General features: G+C 39.7%; 1 protein-coding gene across 1 annotated transcript in view; it reads left to right on the top strand.

Moving 5' to 3' along the window:
• The first annotated feature begins 8,487 nt into the window (after nt 1–8,487).
• Nucleotides 8,488–26,935, top strand: part of LOC125485045 (cadherin-1-like) — a 19,790-nt gene continuing 1,342 nt past the window's right edge. The window contains exons 1-5 of the mRNA XM_048605969.1: nt 8,488–8,710; nt 8,986–9,085; nt 21,829–22,025; nt 22,366–22,524; nt 25,820–25,975. Coding sequence (XP_048461926.1) covers nt 8,657–8,710; nt 8,986–9,085; nt 21,829–22,025; nt 22,366–22,524; nt 25,820–25,975 — 666 coding nt within the window. The 5' untranslated portion in view covers nt 8,488–8,656. The remainder of the gene's footprint in view (nt 8,711–8,985; nt 9,086–21,828; nt 22,026–22,365; nt 22,525–25,819; nt 25,976–26,935) is intronic.

The raw sequence follows: 26,935 nt of genomic DNA, 5'->3' as shown, positions 1-26,935 counted from the left end.
CAGCTCGCCCCTATGTATAGGTCACAATCCATAAATGCTGAAGTTGCGGTTTAAATTATTTAAAAGTTGGCTTCCTTTTCCACATAGTTCCTGAATTGATCTCACTACCAGAGAAAGGGAACGGCTCAGAAACCCGAGTGCAAAATGAAATGGAAAACCAACTTGACACCACTGTTACTTATCTGTTAATAACTGGCTCAGATAAACATCCCCCATTCCATACAGAAGTGGATCTGTGCTCTGGAGAAGACCATTGAGATTGAAGGTTAAAATAGAATGACACAGTTCCTAATCATAAAAATAATACAGATGGAAGATGTAGTCACTTTTATCAGTTTATCCAGTAGGTGACACCGCGATCTGAAAGTTGGCTGGCAAAATAATGCTGTTGTACACCAAATGTGTTCTTGCTGTTCATCTGTAGAAGACAGAATAGAACTGCGGTATATGTCCTGAAGGCTTCATCTGTTATGAATAAGGGAAGATCTATACCCAATCTCTGTATCACTCACTGCTGCAGATCAAATGTGTTGGTAAAATAAGGTAAAGTCACCATAATCTTGCTGTCTCATAGAGAGTGGTGACTGGTGGTGGTTGAATCTGAGGGACACCATGCCTCAGGTGAGGGGAAGGGTTGAGATGGCAGGATCTTCATGGTGAACTCAGCTGGTGCAGGAATTGAACTCACGCCATTGGCGTTACTCTGCATTGCAAACTAGCCATTCGAGCTAACCAACCCCTTGGTGAAGTAACTGAACTGTAGAAAAGTCTCAACAGCAGTGTCCAACTAGAAACCAATTAGTTAAAATAATTGTAAAAAACTTTGTTATCTTTTTCTACTAAATATTTTACAAATATTTTATGGCAAACACTGAATCTTCAGGGTCACAGTTCATAGAGAATTGACTAAGCCTCATATTGAAAAGCAGTTGAAATGCCATAACTGAAGAGATTGCTTTGAAGAATACTAATTTCCATTTGTTAATGTGATCAAAATTGTTAGTAGGGAGTATAAAATAGATATGACCCTTGTTTCTCCATTGCAACATTCAGCCATTTATTCGAGGGCTCTATAGCAATTCAAAGCCAGCTCTGATGAAATGTCAATGACCTGAAACATTTTTATTCCTATTATCTTGATGAATTCCTCATGATATACTTGGCATAAAGTAAAAAATATGTACATGTTAATCACAATTTCTATCTTCCTCGATTATTTAGTTCTGAGTTTCCAAAGTCTGCCTAAAAGAAAGATTTGGATTTATATAATGTTTTTCCCAACATCAGGCCACCCCCAAACTACTTTACTACCAATGAAATACTAATCACCCTGCTAATGTCCTGTAAAGATATGAGTCATACAACATCCCAAAAATCATTTCCTAGGAAACAACTAGGTTCTTTAGAAGTATTCTACATCTGCTTCTTCATTCAAAACCGCAAAGCACATGATCGTGACATACCAGAAGATTTCTTTATTTTGTGTGATGCCAGATAATTAGGACATAATTGATTTAATACTTGTGTAGTCAGTAATATCATTAGGATGACTTCATTTTTCTGTAACATTGGTGACCAATCTGGGCAAGTGTCTGCATATAGCCATCAGTTCTCATCAGCTTAAACATCTGTGCTAACCAGGTTTTCTTGCTTCAGTGTCTTTGTGAGAAACTAATTAAACTTGGTAGCTGGACTAACTCTTTTGTAATGTTAAAGATACGTGTATTGACAAGATAATGAAATAGACTAGTTTGATTCCATGATTTGCTAGCTCAGTAGGAGAAATGTTTGGAGAAAGAGACTAACAACCAGATATAAACACTTCCAGCAAGGTGTGAAACCTGTCACACTCTTAGACTATTTACATCAAGGAAATAGCAATAAAGGCTCACAATAACAACAACTTGTATTGATAAAGTGCTGGAAAAAGCTCTGTAGGTCTGGTAGCATCTGTGGAGTAGGAAAGAGTAAGTCAAAATGAAAGACAGACAGTCTTAATCATAAGATAATGAAAGAGAGGCATTAAAGGAGAATTGTTTCGCTGACCATGTCTAAGGCTGTAGCGATATTGTAAAGAACACGGAAAGATAAAACCTTAAGGTCAAAATCATACAGACTTCAGTGAGGGTTGTTTTGGTGTTGTAGCAGGGCAGAGATTTAATTGGAGAGGTTTAACCATATAGTTATGGAAAAGAAGGGCTAGATCTGAGAAGGAAGAACACAGTCAAAGATTTTTGAAAAGAAAGGGAGGTTATAGGTAGAACAATTTTTGGAAGGAAAAAGGATCAAGAGAGGATTTTTTTGAGGTGGAAAGGTGATGACCACAAATTTGAAAGGTTGTGAGCTGTACCTGAGGAAAGGAACCATTGCATTATCAGCTGGCAAGGGGCCAGGAAAACAAGTTGAATGGTGAGAGTTTAATGGGAACAGGCTCAAATGTGAGAAGTCAAGGAATAAAAAGATGGGATAAACAAAATGGTTAGTGATTGAGAAAAGAAGCCAGAATTATTTTTACATTCTAAGATGTATACTGCAGCATTACTTGTTTAGTTTGATTTCGGACAGGTGTAAGTTTTAGGTTATAATTTAATCAGAAATCTCAATATTTATTTGAGATTAAATGAAGCCAATAAAGCAACAGGAGACAATCTGGTGCAGAAGCTCAGGAAACTTTTATATCAGCTACAAAGTAATATTTGTCAAAACGACATCACAGGCACACTATGGCTTTTGCTTCAGCTTGGGGGATGGGGGTCAAGAGTCAGCCTATGGTCTCTCTTCAATACCTCTGGCATCTTCTGCTTCTGTTTAGACAGCAAGTTCTGTTAACTTCAGTTTCAATTTTGGTGCTAGCCTTGGTTTCCGAAAGCTGCTGCTTTTTGTGATTTCCAAGCCATAACCCGCAGTCTGGTCAATCAGGTCATTTCATTTTAGTTGGCTAGGTAAGGTGAGGCTCATTTCTAGTTGGTTTATGGGCTGCGTGATCAATCTCTTAATAGCTCTTAAGGGTGATAGTAGGAGGTGACATCAGTTAATGGCTATTATCTCTTGTCTCATTCCTTCCAGAGTCAATTATCCATGGGCCCATCCTCTTCATTATGATTAGCTATTGTTACTTTTAAAACTTCTTGAATTTTATCAAGAGTTTTTTTCACTCATAGTTTAGAATAGGGAGACAGAAGCTGTCAGATCCCCCACAAGTAATACTGAACTCATTGTCTTAGTTTTCATTGTGTGGTAAGAGCCCCCATTAAATCAAATCCCTTTTCAGTAAATATTTGTTTTAGAAGCTAACTGCTTCTATCTGGGGTTAAGGGTGCTGGGATTGACTTTGTTTTAGTCTAAAAGACAAAAGATATAGTGGAAAACTTAAAAACCATATGAAGCTAATACAGAAGATCACAAAGTATTGATTTAAATAAATTGTTATACAGACTGTGTATAAAGAGTGAAGTGATGAGATATCCTTATACATTCAGACAATACATAGTCTTGAGTATTAAAATTCTGAAGGATTATATTATTACAATCCTAAATACATTGTTACAAAGTTAACTGTATTACAAAGATTACATTCAGTCAAAACTAAGACACTATGCATTCAAATAAATCCAGTGTAAAACACTGTGGTTATTATGATTTTCGTTCCTCTTTGACTTCCTCCTTGCCTTACTTTGTTGCCCATTAAAGATTTCACGTGTTGGGAGGATGTTGCCTTGCATTATTCAACCTGGAAGGTTGCACATTTGCACAATCTAGTTCTGAAATGGAAATAAGCTAACCAGGGACCTCTGGGCATGTTATTACCTTTATTCCTGTCATGCTTCTCTTTGTCAGGTGAGGATAAGCACAGTCACATGATAAAATCGACAGTGGTGACAGTTAAGCAGAATAACATTAGATCAATCAATGAATATCCCTTGATTGTATAATTATAACTGAACTAAATTAATCATGAAACGTTAATTTCCTATTGGTCTTACATAAGTAAACTCTGTTGCTGAATTAAGATTTGGATATTTTTTGTTTATTCGTGTAGGCATCACCGCCTAGGCCAGAATTTATTGCCCATTCCTAATTGCCCAGACAGCATTTAAGAGTCAACCACATTACTGTAGGCCAGGCCAGGTAAGAATGGCAGATGTCCTTCCCTAAAGGACATTTGTAATCCATGTTTTTTTTTGTGACAACTAAAGGACAGTGGTTATATTGTCACCATTAAAGATAGCTTTTTATTCTAGGTTTTTATTGAATTACAATGTCATCATCTGAATTCAATACTGAATTCAAGTACTGGATTACTATTGCAATGACATCACCACTACACCATAATTGTGTACATTCATGCATCGGGAAGATGTTGTTTGAGGCACATCTTAAAGTCTAATAAATGGCAAGATTTTTGTTTCATCTCAAGATTCTACAACTTGACATGATTAATAAGAAATAACATTCTAAAAGTGGTACAGTAAATTATTTTAGACTGATGATAGATTATTGGGAGTGGATATCTGTAAAGGATTGCCTGTGAATAGTGACAAGTATCTGAACAAACATCGGAATTACGACAGATTATTTTGGATTGTTTCAGTGATTGACAGGAAATTTGGCTTACATTTATGTAGAACCTGATCTCTTCTCCCAAGCATTCAAAAGCATTCCAGTCAGTGATTACACTAATCATTTTACGAGGTACAAAGCAATTTGGTTTTGTTAGTAACGGTTAAGAGACGAATATTGGCCACAACATCAGACAACTTCAGCTCCATATAGTTGTATATGATCTATGCAGCCTCGCTGGAACAGGGAGAACACAATTACATATATCACGTGAATGGCACACCCTTGAAAATACAGCATCGGCCAATTCTTGATTTGAAGACTATTTTATAATACTATACGTAATTTTTTTTACTAGTTCATACGCTACATTTATAGACATGCAAGTAATAGGGTACTGTTGAGTCAGCCTGCAGATAGAAACCAATTCTTTAACAAGAACACAAAGCACAAGGTGTTGGAAAAGAGCCTAATGTGCACCAACAACTTCAAAGTAGGCTGACATATTGCATAATAATCTGTGTTGCAAACTGGGAAATCTCTTTCACAGGACTGCAGCAAGAGCTCCTGAGATCAGCTGTTAGTACACTGGTGCAGGGAGAGGAATATTCCTACCCCATCCCATTACAGCAACAACTTTCATAAGAAAATGATCAAATTCAATGTTAATGTTTGTTTTGGTAAAGGGAATTCAGAAAAATTTTTAATCTTAGGCATTCCTTAAGATCCTAAGCCAGCTATGGAATTAAATTTCACACAGAGATGTGGTAAGCTGGAAAGACTTTCTAAGTACTGACACATTGGTGTTAGAATCAAAACAGGCTCCCAACCCCACATACCAGGATCAATATGTATTAAGGCTGACTTTTTTTGCTCCCCGATCCAAGCATCTGCCAATCTAATATAGTGAGCGTACAAATATCCCCTACAAGCTAATAACTATGTTTATTCTGTCCCAATTTCAGAATATCTAGGGTAAAATTGAAAAACTGCAAATAGAAAGTGGCAGGGAGTAGGAAGTGTACACACAGGCATGTTCAATTTCCTCATTCCTGAGCAATGTTGGTGCTTTAGGCAGTGCAAAGATTCTTGCATTCGCAACAGGCAATTGTCACTGTGTGAGGAACTCAGTTGAAACTTTGGGTAAAGATAGATAAAAATGCCCTGTTCATTAACTTTCCAATCAGCATGGCTACAAAAGCATCATTTCTCTTCCCATTTCTGGATTAGATGCAGCAACTGTTTCAGGATTAAATTTCACAGCAAAAGCCACAATCCTCACAGACGCATTAGTTGACCACAGAAACTTTAACTGCATCGTTCTTAAATAGTTTAGAAAATGTTTCCTCTAGTATGTATGTGGTGACATCCAAATATATTGATAAAGATTTCTTCTGTTTGCTATTTCTAACAAAGTTGTAAACACATTGAAAAATATTTTTATTGATTCACTCCACACGGTAAACAGAGCAAGGCCTAAAAGCTTGTTTGTACAGTTTCCATTTTTCAGCCATGCCTGACATTGGTCTTCCTCATTAGTATATAAGTGGTCAATGTTTTGTGGTCTTCCCACTGGTTGCTTACATTGCATGCAGTCAATGCTGCATCTGGAACTCGTCTCAATTCAGGGATGATCCAATTTCTCAGCCAGAATCCTCATAAATGTGTGATTGACCACAAGAACTCGAACTACATCATCCTAGTTTGGCTGCATGCTCACCCATCCCAACACTTCCTGCTGAAAATCTTGCTGACAGAACTAATACTGCTCTGGGTAAGGTAACCAACAAGATATGTCTGTGGTGATTCTAATGCATTACCCCGCTTTATTCTCCTCAATCTCTGCAAAGTCTCAGTCCTCTTCCACTGCCTCACTGCCATACTACCAGCCTCCAGCTGCAGCCAGTACATTGTTTCACTCTACTTAACAGGATATATCCTTTTGAAGCCATTGTCCAGTGATTCCCAGAGTGGAAGTAATCTAAGTAGATGTACTCTGAGGTCAATTTGAGACTATTTGTTTGTGATTTTACATATAAATGAATTTGGGAGCATTTTCTGTCAACTACAATTTATAAATCCAGGTTTATGCCTTTTTGGGAGATAAATCTACTGCAGATTTAGCAGATGTGGGAGGACATCACCACCTTCAAATTCTCCTCCAAAACACACACTCTCTTGACTTGGAAGTGTATTGCTGTCGCTTCACTGTCCCTGGGTCATCACCGTGGAACTCCCACCCTAACAGTATAGGTGGTTTACTTCAATTACACAGACTGCAGCAGTTCAATAAAGGAAGAAATTATTTACATTTACTGCCTTTTAAACTTTAGCTATGATGAAATGTGACAGATATCTACTAAATAGAGTCATAGAGTTGTACAGCATGGAAATAGACCCTTTGGTCCAACTCGTCCATGCCTACCAGATATCCTGAATTTATCTAGGTGTGGAGCTGGAGGAACATGGCAGGCCAGGCAGCATCAGAGAAACAGGAAAGCTCCTCTGATGCTGCCTGGCCTGCTGTGTTCCTCCAGCTCCACACCTTGTTATCTCAGACTCCAGCATCGGCAGTTCCTACTATTTCTGAATTTATCTAATCCCATTTGTCAGCTTTTGGCCCATATCCCTCTTAACCCTTACTATTCATATACCCACCCAGATGCCTTTTAAATGTTGTCATTGTAACAGCCTCCGCCACTTCCTCTGGCAGCTCGTTCCATACATACACCACCCTCTGGGTGAAAATGTTGCCCCGTAGGTCCCTTTTAAATCTTTCCCCTCTCACATGAAACCTATGCCCTCTAGTTTTGGACTCCTCCACCCTATATCTATGCCTCCTCATGATTTTATAAACTTCTATAAGGTCAGCCATCAGCCTCTGATGCTTCAGGGAAGATAGCCCCAGTCCATTTAGCCTCTCCCTACAGCTCAAATGCTCCAACCCTGGCAGCATCTTTGTAAAGCTTTTCTGAACCCTTTCAAGTTTAACAACATCGAATGCAGTATTCCAAAAGAGCCGTAACCAATGTCCTGCACATCAGCACCATGATCTCCCAACTCCTATACTCAAAGCACTGACCAATAAAGGCAAGCAGACTAAACGCCGTCTTCACTATCCTATCTACCTGCGACTCTACATTCAAGCAGCAAGCGTTTATATACAGACACAATAGTTGCATTATGATGTCCTGGTTGGAAAAAAGCAATACTAAATAAGGTTTCCTGTATTTAAAACAACAGCATGTATTTCTAAAGCACGTTTAACAGTTGTAAGGAGTATCCTAAAAGGGGAAAAAAAAGGACAGGGAGATTTCGAGATAAACTTCTAGTGAAGGGGAATCTGCTAAAGTTGACGCAATTAACATCGGGGCTGCTAATCCAGGCCTGAAACAAGGGAGGGTTGATGAAAGACTAAATTTCACTAGACTGTCCCCCTCTCTAGAAATTCTGGTTTACGAAGAAAGGACACCTATATATTTCATCATCTAGAATGGCTTTACTATAGACAATATCTGAACTTTAATTCTCTCCAAACATGCAGAACAGTTGCCTTAAGCCAATACTGTCTACTCCAGTCACCCTTGTTTGGAATGTAATCTCCTTGTTCACCGATCTGTGCTGGGGTTAAACTCGACATTAATGCAGGCGCTGCCCAGATCCACAGTACACAAGTGGGATAGATGCCAACTTTCCAAGAGGTCGCTGTCCAGACAGTTCACTTAGCAAATTCGTTTTGATACCCGCTCCTTCCAGTAAACGGCATCATTTCCGCCACCTTCCACTGAAACTGGGAGTGGGAGTGGGGGAATTTGTTATAACAGTTTCAATCATTGGCAGCTGAAAGCCTCGGGGCGTCGCCGCTGCCTTTACCTGACGCCAGCTTTACCCAAAATTGGACACAAACATCCGGGCGTCAGCCAATGAGAGAGAAACTCACCTGGAGACGTCACCTGGATTGGCAGCGATTGGTTTCCAGTTTTGGACGATTTGGTGAGGGATAGTAATCGGAGAGAAGGGGAAAGTCAGTGAGAACGAGGAGGTGGAATCGAGAGGCAACAGGCACAACGCGTTTTGGAAATTGACTTGCAACTCAATGGGGAGTTATGTCCTGTCGTTTCTGGGGATAGTCACCCTCCTCCTGCTCCAGGTGAGTGAATTCTACTTCTCACTAGGTTAGACCGTGTACATCTGAATTCTGCCAAAGGGACGGTTTGCAGGACCTCCGGTTTGTTACACGGTTCCCCTAGCCCTGCTCTCCATCTTCAGTTTCGTATCAATTTCATCATCGGCTGAGCTTTAATCCGAGCTAGTGCGAATTATCTCCGTTGCAGGGGGGGGGGGGGGGGGGGGAGCTGTAAACTGAGGGAGAGGATGGGGGTTTTTTTGTACTTTTATTTGATGTTAACCTGTCCGAATCCACAGGTTTGGAGCGGCGAGGCATCGACTCGATGTAAAGGGTTCGACCCAAAGAGGTACACTTTCAGGGTGCCGTCAGTGGAGGTGGGACAAGTTCTGGGCAGAGGTAAGAGTTCAGGAAAGTACGTGAGGATCAGCGGGGAATTCACAAGGAGAAATGCGGAAGCGAGACTGAGAACGTTGGGGGTGGTAACACAGAAAAGGGTTCAGGAGGGATCGAGAATCCTCCCGGATCCCTGAGAAAAAGGGATCCACTGAGAAGGAATTGAATTGTTTTTAAAAGTGCCCTCGGATGTAGAGGAATCCGCGATCCCGTTTCTTTTCACAATCCCCCTCTCTTTTACCGGAGGAATTGGTGATAAATACATTCACAGAGAATGTTTGTTGCCTGTGCTGAGGGCGGTGGCTGGACTTTCGATTCTGCTGGTCTCGCCTTTTGTTCAACTTCTTGTTCGAGCTTGAACTACAGCCGTGCTATCTTTTATTTTCCCAAATCCTTTGCAGTTGGCCAGGAAATTTCAGGTTTTAGCATTGAGTTGGGACCCTGTTTGTTTCCCAGTGGACTATTTGTGTTTCGAGTGCAGTGAAAGGAGGGAGAGCTCGGATGAGAGAGTTCTATCAGCATTTGTACACTAACACCCCCCGGTCTAATCTGATATCAGACTTCAGAGGTCTCGAGTGTGTGTCATGGATATTATTTTAATTTCTCTACAAAATTTTAACTAACCATGGTGCACAATGCTCTGATCAGTGTATTACTGTTACTAACATCTGCTCAGTGCAGCTACGTCGGAGAAACACGTTTTCAAAACCACCCCAAGGCTGGAACAAAATTAAGTTAATTTTCTGGGAAAAGCCCCGGAACATTTTTAGCTTCCAAACAGCCCCGATCAGATTATAATGCGTTTTACTAACTAGGTGTCCCCTTGTTAAGCACTAAATTTTCTCTTTTACGTTTTAATCAGCTGTCCTATCTTTCATTCTATAAATTCCTACCAACTTCATTCAGGGGAAATTGGTAATTGATTCCATTGTTTGCTTTGTATTTTCTCTACTTGTTGAAATCCCCTGTGTGATGACTTGGATTTAATTTTACAAAATGGATGCCATCCAAGTTTCACAAAACAAAGTCCAGCTCACCTGAAAATGTCTTCTGCCTGTCGGCGAATAGGGCCACTAAAACAAATGCTTTCCGTCAAAGGTTTTCTGTCCCTGGACTGAAATTAATTGGTCAGTCTTCGGAGAAACTGAGCTTTGAAGTCCTTGGATTTCAGTTGAGATTTGTTCTCCAAAGTTTCTGAGATCCCTTTGGGGAACATGCTTTATGGCTTTCATTGTGGAAACAGCCAAGACATTTTCTTAACTTGTGCGGGTGGTCTGTCGGAGATTACTACTATCTCATTACCGCATTTAATTTAGTGTCACATTGGATTTTGCACTCTCACTTATTTGTAGAAGTCAAATTGACAACAAAAAATACTTTTTGCAGTTATTCACTCAACTGCTACATTCCAACGTCAATGAATGAGGTTTGCTGTCTGTACACAGTTTATGCTCGTGCCCTCTCTGTATTGTCAGGATAAATATAAATGACTCAAATATTATTCCAAACCGAGACTACAAAGCAGCAAATGAAGTGGTTTATTGTGAAGAGGGATTTGTGTGCGTTGAAGAGATTCGTCATTATGCATGAATTGGGTAGGCAAAATGCTGTAAAGATTTTCTGAACACATGACAAGATAATGTGTTTAATCTTGCGTGTCTGTTTCCTTGCCAATTGTTTTACTATGTTTGTCTCTAGTCAGTTTAAATTCTCGTGATTTTTGTTTATGCTCATCATTTCACGGTGATCAGGACAACAAAAGTGTGAAGAGTTGTATAACAAGGAAAATGATTCCTTTTCATTTACTGCAACTGGTCTTTTGGCTTTTAGAGATGAGTGTACTTTTGTTTCAATGTTTTTGATGTATAATAGCTCATACATTGTGGGAAATGACAAATCTTGCCACTTCATTTCACTCTGTATGCCTTTATCATATAAGCCAAAACTTGAGTTATGGTTGTTTTTTTTTTGTTTGTGAAATAGTTTTGTATCTCAAATACGTGCTTATGATGCTTGCATGTCTGACATTGAGCTACGAGCTGATGCTTTTTCCTAGAAATCCTTTCTACCCTGTAATAATTTAAATTTAATTTTAAAATTCATTTAAAATTTGATACATTTTGAAAATTTGATAATTTAAGTTTTGATACCTCCTTATTTTTTTTGCAGGCTGTTGTTTTATTAATTGCCTCTGTTTTCAACCTCTTGTATTTGTCATTATCCGAAGTAAATTTGTACGTTTTAGTTTTGTCTTGTTGTTCCCCTCTCTGAGCTAAGCAGAGCATATGTCAATTTTATCATTTAGACTACTACTCTGAGGTTAGCTAACACAGTAGTCCATAACAGAAATCCTTTGGCCTCTTGGGCTTAGCTGTACACTCAGGATTTAAAATAATGTCTTCTGTTCACTCTGATCTAATGCATACCTATTTCTCCAGAACAAATGATCTCAAAGAATAGGTAACCAGTAGTAATGTAGATTGAGATTAACATGATGATTAAACAATGAGAAGAATTTGCTGCGCTTTGGGTTGTACCATGAATTTCTTTACATCCGCTGGTGGATAGTACAGGTTTACAAGGACATTAAAGGCAGCACTTCCAGCTAATGAGGCTGTAAAATAATAATGGCATTTTAGGTTTTGGCACTAAAGGTATAAAGGACGTAAACCAAAAGAATGACTCCCCATGAAACCTTGCTGGACTTTGATCTGAATACTTTATGCAATATTGGGTTCTACGTCTTGTCCGAATAATCAGGGTTCAAAGTGGATACAATGCCTTTTCACCAGGGTGCTACCTTGTAAGATAAAATATAAATATAACTTAAATATAATTTTTGTATTAGAACATTGCAGTTTATAAGGCAACCTAATAGACATGTTTGAAAGGATTGGAGACAGTGGTCTGAGTTAGATTATTCCATAGATGAGCAGTTTAGAATGAAGGAGATTATTAGTCTTATGAGCAAGAGATGCTTGTAAAAATCTGAATGGAATTTAACTTCTTCTAGGGAAGGAGTTGAGGCTGAAAATGTCAGAAGTGGATTGGATAGATGGTTAACAGACTTGTGCTACATTCTAACAATCCTTTCTATCTCTAATCACTTAAGATTAAATAATCTCTATCACCTCACTTTCAGGAATGGTAAATGTGATTAAAACTAACAACTGATTAGACTGGCTTGTTACTAAGTGAGTACATGTTTCTTTGCATTGACTGGACTCTCATTTCAAAAGCAAATTGAGAATTTGTTTGGCAAGTTGTTCATTTATTTACGGAGGTGAAGAACCAAGATCCTGCCTTTCCATCATTGAAAAATGTTGTGACCTATTCCGATCTGAATCCACTGTCTGCACAAGTGACAATAGACGCTTTAAAAAATGCAAACAGTTACAGTTCAACAATACATTTTTGTAATTAAGATATTCCTAATGAATGGTTGAATTTACTTGTTGGCATCCTGCATAAATATTTGCAAAATACTTTAATGGTTCAGTTGTAAATGATAAGAGAGAATGGTAGCAAGTTATCAAACAACAAACTTTGAAAGATATCTGCTTGAGTGAATTTTCACAAGATTGAGTATTCAACACCTTGTAATGCAAAGTAATAGAGAGAATCTTTCCAAAAAGTAACACTCTGTAGATGGGGTGGGGGAAGGAACAAATGCCCTTAATTTTGAAGTTGCTAAGAGCAAAGTAAGACCTTGTTTGAAGTTTTATCCATATCATGGAGGTGGGGGTGAAAGGAACCATAATAACTGCCAAGAAGCATGCATATGTTCTGTTTGTAATTTATAAGTTCAGGAGGTTTACCAAATTTAACAAGGGTCAGGTCTTTTTCTTTTCTGTTTGACCATCACACAAGTTTTTTTACTAATTTATTTCAAGAGCTACACTTGGCAGGAAGACGTCTAGCTAAGACATCTGTTTATAAATACCTGACAGCACTAATGCCATTCATTACCTGTTGCCTGAAGCAAGTTGGAATGAAGTCTGTTCTATCCCCAAATTTAGAACTAAATATGTCTGCTGAAAACCATGCCCTTTTAGAGTTCACACAATTTTGAAGGGAAACTGAATATCAACCAAATGGAATACACGGAGGTGCATGTGTACTTCCTTTTGGTTTTCTTTTTTTTCTTTAATTTCTTCTCTTCCAGCCAAGGAGAATCTGCTCCAGGTTCTTCCTATCTCCTGAGCTGGAGGGTGAGGACGAGAGGTAAACACCGTGGTTCAATCCACATGAGATCTGCCTTGCTTCAGAGATACAGGATAACTTGTAATTTATTTTTGTGTGTTTAATTTATTAATGAGTACCCACAGTGCTGAACTGACTCTAATTATTGTGTTAGCACTGAGAAACTGAAGGTGATGTTTGTGCCAATCTTCAGCCTCTTGGAATAATTATCTTTTGTTTTTACGATTTTTGATGGTGCCCTGCCCAATAGATTTTTTTTGTAGTCGTTGTGTGAATATGATGTGGTCAGAGCAGTAAAGCTATTTGTCAGGCATCTCTCAATTGTAATATTTGTTCCCCTCAGGCACGAGGCTGTCTGTCCAAGTCCCATTCCCAGGCTTGAATGCTAAAACTAAGGCTGCCACTCCAGTGAAGAACTGAGGGAGCACTGTTAGATGAGATATTAAACCAAAGCCTGCTTGCCTTTTCAGGTGGTTGTAAAAAACCTATGTTATTCATTTGAAGAAGAGCAGTGAAAATTGATATTTGTGGCCCATGGTTTTGTCTTCAATGAGTAGATTTATAAGTCAGCAATGTTAAAGATATGCGTGCCTTCACTTGTCAAGCTCAGCATTTTTTAATAGTGATTTGGGCAACCATGTGATAGAGATCTTAGACTGTTGAATATATCGACAGTAAAAAAAACTGCATTTTCTGATGTGGCAGAGAAAGCGCCAGTTTTGCTTCACCTAGGAACCTCAATGGCTGGCAACCAAAGATCAGTACTTAGAATCATAGAATGTTTTATTACAGAAGGAGGCCATTCAACCCACCACGTCTGTGATGGTTCTCGAAAGAGCTACCCACTAGTCCCATTCACCAGCCCTATCTCCATAGCCCTTCAAGTTCATCGCCTTCATATATACATCCAGCTTTCTTTTGAAATCTCTATGGAACCCGCCTCCACCAGCGCATTCCAAATCCTAACAACTGAGTGAAGACGTTTCTCTTTGTCTCGCTCAGAGCTTTCTTGCTGAAATCCTTGAAATTGTGACCCCGAGTTACTGATGTACTTCTGCATTAGATTCTGTAACATATCATTAGAGTAATGAAGGAGAGAAGAGCTCAAATCCCCTCTGCAGGTGGTGTAATTGCCTTGCACTACTCTCACCCCCACTGCCACCCAAAAAAACTGCATTCAAGTTATTGTGAGAAGGGCACCAACATACAATTACCCCAATACAAGAATAGCTGCTACCTCAATTGCAAGAAGGAAAACTGACTGACTGGTGTAGACTGTAAGAAAGTCACAAGATATAGGAGCAGGGGTAGGCCATTCAGCCTATAGAGTCTGCCCCTTTTCTCAGTAAGACTTATACCTGGTCTGATTGTGGTCTTAACCTTCCTCTCCAGTCACCATAATGTCCCACCTTCCCCGGTGGATGATCTGGGATGGAGTGTTACATGCAGCCTTCCCATGGGGTAACCATTTAAGTAGGTTCGTTTGATATCAAGTTGCATGTAATTGTGTGGCCTGGAGGAAACAGTTTATTTCTGAACCCTTATTTTTTTAACTTGCATCTGTTTTTTAGTGTTTTTTTTTGAAGCAGCTACTCTTAAAGTTTTCGTTGCAATTCACACTGCTGTCGGGATCTATAAGCATCAGGCAGAAGGGGGGAGTGTAAAGAAGGAAGAGTGGTGTGCAGGATAGAGGACTTCCTTATCAGCCTGGTTTTGGACCTTGCCGAGGTGGCTATCACCAGGTTCAGGCAGCTAGCCATGGTGGGTGTGGTAGAGACGGACTGTCTGTCCCCGTTTACATGCTCACCTGTCTGGGAGGGAGCATGCAGTGTCCATCGGTGCAATAGAGGTCTTTTTAAGTGTTACAAAATTCATTGCACGTGCTTTGACCTGTTGCCTCCTTTTTTCTCTCTCCCTTCACAGCCTCGTGAAAGAAAGCAGACACAGTAACAGTGATGGCTTTATTTGTCAACAGCAGTAACATTCAGTTCCTCGTGCATGGTGACTAAATGCCCTCAATTGTTCCTGACTGTTGACTCTGACTTTGCAGTTGACCATACAGCAATGGTATCTGATAAATAACTTTGAGAGTTGTGAAATAAGCACAACATTCTGTCTGACAAAATGTCGGCTTTTGCTTCAGATACCTGCAATCCTGGGCTTGCCTGGACTGGAATGTCGTGCTGTATAAACAGAACGCCTAGGGTTGAAAAACCAGTTTCTGTTGTTGCTTAGGGTGAGGCAAAATAATTGCTATCCCTGCATGTTTCAGTGCCTACAGGTTTAATAACTATGGGTGTGGGAAGCAAAGGAGAGAAGATTTAACTTTAAAGATCTTGCTGTAATGCTGTCCTGTTGCAGATTGATGAATAGGTTCTGTTGATTCCTTTCTGTTCAGTGAATGTGTTTTCAGGTTTCACAACATTAGCACACACACTCCATCAACAAACGAAGAAGGAACAGATCTTTGGATTTTCTACCTAGTTTTAATTCACCATTACCATGACTAACTGAATTCTCTACTTGTTTTCTTTTGTCACTTGCTCGTTTTGCTTATTCTTGCTCTTACTTTCTCTCAATTAAACAGCATGGGATTATTAGAATCAGAAAGCAGTTTTAACTATTTCAATCTACATTATTCAATCTTCAGGTCCAATCAACCACCCTTTCAAAATTTTTGCACGTTATTCTCATAAACTAATCTTTTTCTTCCCCCTGGCCTTTTACAGATTGAACATAATCTTGATTTTTCATAATCTGAACAACAAACGCTTTATTTAAAGAAAAATCTAGAAAACAAGTCCTTAAAGTTGCATCCTAATACTTTATTCTTTGTTTGAAATTTTCAATATAGATACTGTTTTGAGTCCTTGCATAGTAACTTCTGTAAAAACCAGACTGTTTCTTCCTTCGATTGCTTTTATAGTCCATTTGGTGCTGATGCATTATTGTAGGTGGCAGTGTTGGTTTGTTCTTTTGGTCCCTTTACCTTTAGAGTGCTGAATCTACTGCAGTGTTTTTAAAATCCTACCACCCGGCACAGACAAGATTTGGGGTAGGATGGGTGGCAAGCGGGGATAAAATTTAGTTGAAATCTTTCCCCTTTTTGTCTGTGGTTTTTATCATTAACTTGTCACACACTGCAGTGCTCGAAGTAGCACTAGCGTTTAGCCTTTCTGCTGGTTCTTGCACAGAGGACCGGTTCAGCATTTAACACAGCATCTGCCTGTGTCCTTTTTTTAAAATTCTGTAAGATCGGACTCTAACATTGGTTTCCCCACTGAGTTGAACCTGTTGGAGGCAGGGCTAGAAATGACAAAACCACATTATAACTTTCCTCATGGGCTGGAAGGAGCAGCAGGGCTTCTCAAGTTCCAAAGGAAACCTAAGGCTTCCATTACTTCCATTACAGAGACTATCTGGCCACTAAGTCAAGGACCAATCTCTCAGTGGTCTGTGGTGACTACCTCTGAGCAGTCTGTTTTTGTTTTAAAACTGTTGGCTGTTAAAAGGACCCAAGCCTGCTGGCTGGCGCTCTTTGAATCTGTGTTGGTTCACATGGGAGTAAGATCTGAGGCTAGCAGAATCTGTATAAGGGTCTTTTCCATTCATTTTAATGAATTTCAAAAGACATGAGGGAGAGTGCTTCATTACCAGTATTTTAATCAAATTATTATAATAATATTGTGAAAATAGTTTTATACAGTGCAATAGTAATGGAAACCAGTTAAACCACCTTTATCATGTGTATCTAAAATGTGAATGGAGCTGGCTTTTTGTCAGCATTTTTTTGTTGTACTCTGATCCATGGCAAGTGTGTAGTGAGAATACTTTGTCGATCTAATTAGCAGCCATTCAGAGACTGACAGAACATCAGTATTTCTTTGTGAACTGATCTTGGCGCAGAATTAATGCCAGCTTGGTTTTATAATGGCATAAGTGTTGTTTGGAATGGGAGGTCATGTTGAACAAAGGTAGCTGTGATCTACGAAGCAGTTTGAAAGGGGCTTTGAGACAAAAGCATGGTAATGTGAGACATTGATCACTATCAGATGTGGCAGCATATTCCAAAGACAAATGAAACAAAATTGAATTGTTCAGTTTTTAACTTCTGGAATGTAGGTGACCGTGATAAGGCAGTATTTATTACCCATTTCTAATTGCACGAATGTCTCATGGGACTAGAATTACAAGTAGGCCAGACAAGATTGAGGTAGAAAGACATAAACAGACCAATTGAAGTATTAAAATAATCTGGCAGCTTTCATGGTCACTTTTTGTGAGTGTGCATTATCAGCAAATTTTTCTGATTATTTACTAATGTTCTCTAAATTTGCTAGCAGAGGACCTTAATGACTAGGCTACTGTACCCATTTGTTATTGAGTTGAGTGCACTCTAGGTTTATAACAAATTTCCGAGGCAACTTATTTGATCCAAAGCAATGGAAATTGGTATGCTTGATCAGGCTAGTAGCTCGTCCCCGCCTCCCTAACCTGTTCTTCCTCCCATCTATCCCCTCCTCCCACCTCAAGCCGCACCCCTATCTCCTACCTACTAACCTCATCCCGCCCCCTTGACCTGTCCGTCCCCCAGTACTGACCTATCTCCTCCCTACCTCCCCACCTACACTCACCTTTTACTGGCTCCATCCCCGCCTCTTTGACCTGTCTGTTTCCTCTCCACCTATCTTCTCCTCTATCCATCTTCTATCCGCCTCCCCCTCTCTCCCTATTTATTCCAGAACCCCTTCCCCTCCCCCATTTCTGATGAAGGGTCTAGGCCCGAAACGTCAGCCTTCCTGCTCCTATGATGCTGATTGCCCTGCTGTGTTCATCCAGTTCTGCACCTTAGTCTGAACAAGAGTTGTTTTCTTTAGCCATTCAGACATTACCACAGGATGGCAGCCTTTAAGATGAATTGCTGTTGTCACCTGGATGTCATGGGAACCAAACTGAGTCCTAGCCATCAACAATGCAATTTGCATATACTATTGCCTTGCCAGTCACCTGTACTGGCATCATTGAGCATTTTAACCTGATTTTTAGGTTTGTTTGAAAGGGTAGAAAAGCTGACTATTATGTCATGTGAAACTAGATTTTCAATGCTGTTGTTATCCAAACTAGTAACATCAAAAGTGCTTCATTTTGTTAGTGCAACTGCTAGCAGCTATTGAAAAAACTGTTAATCATTTCATGCTTGCATGTACAAGCACCCTATAGGCAGGCAAATTTTATTGACATTTCTTGGGAAAATATCCACATGACTCAGATATTACTGTTGAGTTTCTATAACTTCTATGAAGAATTTATAAAGGAACGTTCAATCAGCAATTTTTTGGGAAAAAAAGACAGGATAACTGCAAGTTAGCAAAGGGTTACTCTGCAGGTGCAGACTTTTTCAGTGTTTTCAACATTCCTTGATTTGTGTTTAGACTTGGTTTGAGTTTCATATTGCACTCCTGCAATTAGTTCGTTCTTTGTTCTTGTCCTGTGGCCCTGGATTAAACAAGATTTCAAAAGATGACATTTGCCTTTTTAAGTTTTGAAGATCCACTGCTATCAAGCTTTCTTTGAAATATCTGTAATTAGCAGCTTTGAGGCTGGGGCCTGTGGTTTATAATGTTTCCTTGTTTTTCTAGCTAAAACAATGTACACCACCAGATTTATTGTGTTTCAATCTCTGTCCAAACTTTCCAGACGCCTAAAGTATATATGTCATGATCTCAAACTGGGAACAGAGTGAGCCCGAAGTGTTCAAGTGTACAGTGAACAGCTAGAGTACACCACTTCTGTTTCAAATTATCTTCAATATCACTTCCTCCTCCATAACTTTCAGTATCTAATATCTGAATCAGAATAATTGTTAACCAGAAGTAAGTCAGATGAAACTGGAAGTGTCGTCTCTGGAAGGATTCTGAATCCATCTTGGGGTGGTGTTGGTATACACCCTAATATTTAAAAGTCCAAATCAACTGCCTCACATTTTATAGAAATTCAGTGCCCATTTGAATACATACTGTAGTTGATTTAAATATTGTGACTTTGATAGCTTCTAAACATTTAGATGTCCAGTAAATGAAGCTATTGCGTGAAGTGTTGGCTGCAGTGAACAATGTAATGGCACATTATTGATTTTGATTCTGGTTGTAAAGGCATATTTAAGACAAATAACCATGGTACATCTGAAAATAAACTAAGTGGCACATATATTGGAATCTCCTAACTTCTTCAATGTCCATGCGTTTATCAAAAGCTTGCAGAGGGCTTGCTGCATTAGTTCAGGGAGAATCAACAGGATGGGTGCCCAATTTGCGCTGTAAATTCTCAACAGGTGTGTTTAAAGTTTGGGAATAACGAGCTTTATCTTTAACTCCAACATTAAATGGATGGATTTTGAATTAATTAGAATCTCACTTAATACTGAATTGGGAAAGGAAATAATCCATATTGCATAAAAGCTGTTTTAATTTTCCAATTTCATAAGTCTCTTGTTAACCCACAGAAACTGTGGTGTTAAACCATGTCCTTTTAGAATTGAGGTAGCTCAATGTCAAGAGGAATTGTTTATGAGCTGTAACACAGTGATGAAAGAATAGCATTGACCTTTCATGATGTTAATGATGTCTGTAGACCTTCAGTGACTCTTTAAGAGGCAAATTAAAATTTTTCTAGAGCTTCTATGGTTCTTCTCCGCTTAGCACATCTTCTAAAGGGGATCAGTTGTGAGTGAACAGGAAAAAAATAGATTCACGGTTCAATACCTTGTCCGCTCAGTGACTTGATTTCCTCCTGGATAGAGATAGGGTCTCTTCATTTGGTCTCTGCTCCTGTTGAATTGGAAGTTAAAAGGCACCTTGCGTTCTTGCTTCTGGTCGCTCTGTTGCAATCCTTTACACCAGTGTTGACATCAAGTGACAATGACAACAGGCTTACCTCTGTCTCCTGCAGTTGAGCAGTCTGTTGACCGTGACTATCCAGGCTCTCAAAGTGAATTACCACTTTGATGTGATAATGGAGATTGAGCACATTCTATGGACTGAGTGCTGGCAAGTTCACAAGGATCGAAGATAAACTTGAGGGAGACCAGTGTAGCTAAAAGCTAAATGGAGTATGAAAATAAGTGCTGGGCAAGAAGATTCTTGGGTGATCTTCTACACTGACTGTCAATTAAGTTCATTTGAGTAGCCTCTTCAGGGTCACTTGAGGGCCTCAGCACACCACTAACTCAATCACTTGCCTTCCTGCCATAGAGTTTTCTCACCTTAGATGCTGCTAGACATGCTGGGCCTCTCCAGCACTTCCTGTTCTTATTTCAGATCTCCAGCATCCAAAGTACTTCTTAATTGAGAAACTTGGCTTGTTTCCCAGCGGGGCCGGGGAAAAATACTGACCTTGTTGGGTTGAGGAGTGTGGAGGGCTGGTGTCTCCACTTGCTCCATTCTGAAGCTGATGAAGGTGGCTGCTAAAGATCAATCCTTGTCTCCAATCCTCTTGACCTCCCACCTCTTGGCAAGATTTGCCTTTTCGGACCTTTTAAAGCTTTGCCCTGCAGTGGCAATCAGTGGTATCTGGTGGGGTGGGACTTCAATATCAAAGCTTATGATTTGCTGAGAGACTTGCCAGTCAGCTCTAAAGTGGCTGATTGGAGCTTGATGCAGCAAACTTGCTTGCTGGTTAGGACAAGGATCCATCACCCCTGAAGTCACTCACTTACACTCCCAGTGCATGGAGCACTAAATCCTAGCCCTAGTCTGTGCCAAGTTAGTTAATCTCCAACAGGGGATTGCAATTGATCAGCAATGGGGATTTTGACCACTTGTGTCTCAATTTCAGAATAGGGCAGGACCATGTTTTCTTTTGACGTGCATTTCCCTTATTAATTATAACTAATTCATGCCTAGGCTTTAAGCTCTCTCATTCTTTCTTTTGGTATCTCTCTCTGCCTCACTATCTTTCTAGTGTCCATTAAGACAGCCCTTAAAATATACCCATCTGATCAAGCTTTTGGTCATCTGCTTGCCTGATTTGGTATCACACTTATTATTATCACACTTATTATCCTTATTCTATAAGGATCTCGTGAAACACTTTGGGACATTTTCATGGTATTAATGGTGCCACGTATACACCAGCTACGAAATGCTCCAATGTCACTTCCTCATTAGTATTGCTCACTTAGGTGTGTATCTATTGCATGTTGTGTGTGTGATCGGAACTAGAATCTATCAAATTGTCAGTACTATCATGAATTGAGAAGAGAAACAAAATAAATCATGAAGATTTAAAGCTGTATTTAAAGCTGCAGGGAGAATTCACCGAGGCATTGATAGAAGAGTGACCCAGGTGTATATACTGCTGGGAAGATTAAATCTGTGGTGAGAATTCTGTTGTATCTTGTGATAGCAGTACAAAGTCAGTCTAAAAGGAACATTTGTAATTTTATTTATGACTGCCATTCCAACATCAGTATGTACTTGAACTGATTCATTCACTGCTGACAGATTGGTCTGAACAATTGCTTTCTTTTTAATTTTTTTTAATAGTTCACTTTGACTGCAGTGAACAGGATGATGTGACTTTTGAAACGGATGATCCCCGCTTCAAAATACATAACGATGGAAGAGTTTCCGTTAAAAATGCAATGTCCCCACAAAACCAAACAAGTTTTCTTGTTACGGCATGTAATAAGGCTAAGGAAAAATGGGATGCTGCCATTACTGTCCTAATAAATGGAGAAAAGGTAACTTTTAAAAAATTTTTCCTGTAAGTAAATATCATCTCCCTCTTTAGTGCTGTGAACACATTACAGCCATATATTTAGAGAAGAGCTATGACTTCTGTAATTTTCATGTGGCTTGCTCAACAAACATGCCTTGGACATGTTTGGAACCATCCAGATATAACCCAATTTCATTTTGTTTTAGCAATTGTAGCAAAATGTTAATATTTTATTCTATTTTCTTTGTAAATTTGGTGTATAATGTTTAAATTTATATATGTTCCTTTTGGTTTTTGAGAGAGCCTCAGTATTTTACCCAAACATTGAATTCACTGTCAAATGCCCTGATTTTGCATTTTAGCCAAAAATCTCTGCTGATGATAATTCCGGGAAAGTCCTGATTATGCGGTCTCAACATTCGTCGGGCTCTTCCCTGAGAAGGAAGAAGAGAGAATGGACGATTCCTACTATCAATTTTCCAGAAAATGAGAGAGGAGAATATCCCAAATTTGTTATACAGGTTTGTCTTTACCGTGTGTAAATGTGGTTATGTAGCAACATAAAGTTACTGCACCAACTGTTCAGATTATTCCCTTGAAGAACAACAAAACAAATTTTAAGATATCGGGCACTGCAAAAATGAGCCGCACGCTATGAAGAGGGAAATGTTGTTACTGTGTGCTATTTTCAAGACTTTGACACAGTGAAAATTGTTTCTTGTTCAATGCATTGCCATCTCTCTAGTTATTTCAGACTTCAAATAACAATTCTGAACTAAAAAGGTGGGGTATACAAATAAAACAGGAAAACTATGATTGGAGAAGACAAAACTGAAGGCTTATCCTGCAACCAACTCTGAATGGCCAGCCGGAAGAACCTGTCAATGAAACACAGGAGATGATAAACAAATTAAACTATGCAAAATATTTTAATGAATTTTTAGTTTTTATTCCCTCTCTCAGCCGGTCTTCTATGAAGTCAAAACAAAATTTCCGACATATTTTGAACTGCATGTTTTATGACTTTTATTACCACCTGACTTAAACTCTCTACATACGCTGGGGAGATGCTATTATCCCTTTATAAGTCTGTAGCTTGATATTTTCCAAAAATGTCAGGCTAATTAAGTTAAATCTTTTTGCAATGTGCCTCAAAGTGACTATTTTCTACCCCCTCATGATTTGTAGCTGTTTCATCATTCTGTGTTACAATCATATGTTTCTTTGGAAAATTCCAAAAGGTTCTTCACAAAAAAAAGTTGTGCAAATATTTGTAGTAATATTTCAAGCTGTTCTTATTTTTTAAAAATGACTAGATTATTTGGCTGGACTCTACTGGAATTGTACCAGTGGCAGGTGATAGTTGGCAGCCTGTCTACTGGTGAACCCAAGTCATCGATAATTCCCGTTTGAGGGCTTTGCCCTGCTGTTGCTGGAACTTAACTGACTGTGGGAGAGACCTCTAACAGGACACCAGCTCAGTAAGTTTGAGTGGGTTGGTAGCAGCCCTCCTTAACCAGTCCCAACGTTCTTTGGAAGGAACTCCCCCCCCCCCCCCCCCCCCCCCCCCCGCCGCCGGTCAGTTTGGATTGGTTACTCATTGACTTCTACATGAACTCACTCATCCCAGTCCAGTGCTATGCACGCCTGAGATGATTTCTGAATGGCTGTTGGCTCCGGTTTTGGCTGGCAGCTGTCAGAGGTGGAAATTCCCATCTCCATCCCACGAGTGGCTGTTTCAGTGGATGTGGGGCAGCTGGTGTTCCTTTTTTTTATTTTAGTGGCTTCTCCACCCTCCAAAAATCATTCAGCAAATGCTCACATGAATTTTCTGTGAAATATCAGAAGTCTCCCTCTTCCCCCTCCTGTTTGGTGTCTCTCCCCACCACCACCACCCTGGCAGCTAGCACCGTCACGGATTACACTGGGGATCCCGTTGTGATCCCATGTTAAATTCCCCTGTGCTGCTGGTTGTTTACAAATATTATGACTCAATTCTGCTTGCTTTTGACAGTTAAGGACTGGAAATCACGTAAGTGCAAACTTAGCATATTACAGCACAGAATGAGGCTATTTGACCCATCACGTTCATGCCATTCTTTAAGCACCTATTTACTCTAATCGCATCTCTCAGCATTTGGCCCATGGCCTTTGTTATGCCACTTGAAGTGGTGGCATTGCTGCCTCACAGCACCAGGGGCCTTAGTTCAATTCCAGCCTTGGGTGACAATGTGCAGTTTGCACATTCTAACCACGTCTGCATGGATTTCTGCCAGGTGCTCTGGTTTTCCCTCACAGTCCAAAGATGTACAGGCTACGTGTATTAGCCATGGTAAATATGTGGTTATGGGATGGGATGCTGGGCTGGGTCTGGGTGGAATGCTCTTTGGAGGGTAGGTGTGGACTTGATGGGCCGAATGACGACTTTCTGCACTGTAGGGATTCTTTTTTATTATAAATGATCATCTAACTATTCAAATGTTGTAACGATTCCTACATGAACCACCCTTTCAGACAGTGAGTTCGAAATACCCGCCATTCTGGTGGGGGTTGGGGAGAAAAGTCTTTCCCTTTAATCCGTAGCCTTACTGATGTGACCCCTCTACTAAAGTGAAATGTTTATTCTATGCCCTTCAAACTTTTGTAGACCTCAGTCAGAACCACCCCCCCCACCCCCAACTCTGGTCTCCTCTGCTCTAAAGAAAACGTTCCCATCCCGTCAAATGTCTCATCAGAGCTGAGATCCTCTAGCATCTAACATTTTGGTGAATCGCCTCTACATTCTATCTAGTGCGATCTTGTCCTCCCTATAGTGCAATTAATGTATACTAAATAATCATTGGAGACATGTTTTATTGAAGCTTTCTGTCTTTTACTTATTAGAACAATTTGCAAGGATACTAATAAAGGGTAAATTTAATTTTCATATTGAAGAGAGTGCTGATTGGTGGAGGAATTTAGAATGGAGAGTACAGCAGTTAATGATTGAATATTAACTGCCAGGCTTTGATTTCAAGCCAGACAGGTTGTCTCTGGTTCTTTCTATGGGCAATGCCCTGACCAGTGAATGGTTATAACATCTCTTTTTGTTGAATTAAAACAGGTGCAGTATCTGCAAAGAACAGGTCCTGTGTGTTGATATATAAAGCTTACAGCACAGTTGAGTGTTTCACGCTGCAAGGAAAACTGACCATCCTCAATCAGATGCCAGTGTCAATCATCATTAACTGCTACACTTGTTATGGCAACATCTCTACCAACTAGAATCCACCTACCAACCAGTCAACACTCTCCTTGACTATAAATGTTGTTTCTCCCCATCATTGGTAATCATGTGAATTGGCCTGATGAGTACAAGATGAAAAGCTTTGGCGAAATGTCTCTATTTTCAACAGTACTCGAGTTCTGTACTACCAGATGACTATATGTTGATCTTCTATTTCTCTATTAATTGAAGCATAGTTCTGCAGGAGTCCATTAGGACCTTCATTCCTCAGTATCACATGATCTACCTTTCCTGGTGCTCTTTCACTGTTACATATCAGCAGCTGTTAAGCTCTTTATACTACAGATTGAACCTGACGCACTCTCAAAAATGGGCACTGTTGAATTTCTGATCCACATTTTCCAGCTAGAATTAATAAATAGTCATGTGACCATGAATCTTGATGCACTAGATTATTTTTCAAACCAAAGCTTCTCTTTTTTTCTTCATCATTTCAATGCCAAATCCACTAGCACTGGTAAAATTATCGAGACTTGGAACTAACAGCTTTCAAAATGATGCACTCAATGTTTAAATTTTTTTTTTTGCAGATAAAGTCCAGTTGGCAAAAAGAAATTCCTGTGCAATATTTTATCAAGGGACCTGGTGCTGATGAGCCACCTCTGGGCTTATTTACTATAAGGAAGGAAGATGGTTCAATTTATGTGCATTCACCTCTAGATAGAGAACAAAAAGATTCGTATAAAGTGAGTTTTGTTTCTTCAGATCCTCTAGGTCATGTTGTTGTTGTTGTTGTTGTTGTTGCAATTATCTTCACTACTTTCAGCTATTGCTTTGCATTGAGCCAGTAATGAGTCCTGTACACTGTCAATATAGTGGCCTTCCCTCATACACTGGAGCTGCTCCATTTAACTTGGAACATTTAGAATTGTGGGAGAAGTTCAAAGTCTGTGTAAAAACACTGGTCAGCACAATCCATTGTAATTTGTTTCTGCATACATTCCAACTTAATCTGGCAAAAGTTGACAAAATCAGCTTTAAGCCATAAACTGACTGCTCCATACAGTCATAGAGATGTACAGCACAGAAACAGACCCCTCGGGCCAACTCGTCCATGCTGACCAAATGTCCTAAATAAATCTAATCCCATTTTCCAGCATTTGGCCCATATCCCTTTTAAACCCTTCCTATTCATATACCCATCCAGATGCTTTTTAAATTCTGGAATTGTACCAGCCTCCTTCACTTCCCTCTGGCAGCTCATTCTGTACATGCACCACCCTCTCTGTTAAAACGTTGCCCCTCAGGTCCCTTTTAAATCTTTCCCCTCTTACCTTAAACCTATGCCATCTTGTTATGGACTCCCCCACCCCAGGGAAAAGACCTTGTCTATTTACCCTGTCCTTGCCCCTCATCACTTTATAAACCTCTAAGGTCACCCCTCAGCCTCCAACGCTCCAGGGAAAACGGCCCCAGTCTATTCAGCCTCTCTCTATAGCTCAAACTCTCCAACCCTGGCAACATTCTTGTAAATGTTTTCTGAACCCTTTCAAGTTTCACAACATCCTTCCTATAGCAGGGAGACCAGAACTGCACACAGTATTCCAAAAGTGGCCTAACCAATGTCCTGTACATAACCTCCCAACTCCTATACTCCATGCACTGACCCATAAAGGCAAGCATACCAAACGCCGCCTTCACTATCT

This window comes from Rhincodon typus, chromosome 15 (assembly GCF_021869965.1).
Source record: "Rhincodon typus isolate 14 chromosome 15, sRhiTyp1.1, whole genome shotgun sequence".
Taxonomy (NCBI): Eukaryota; Metazoa; Chordata; class Chondrichthyes; order Orectolobiformes; family Rhincodontidae; genus Rhincodon; species Rhincodon typus.
Note: the sequence above shows the minus strand (reverse complement) of the source record. Positions and strands in the feature narration are given on the sequence as shown.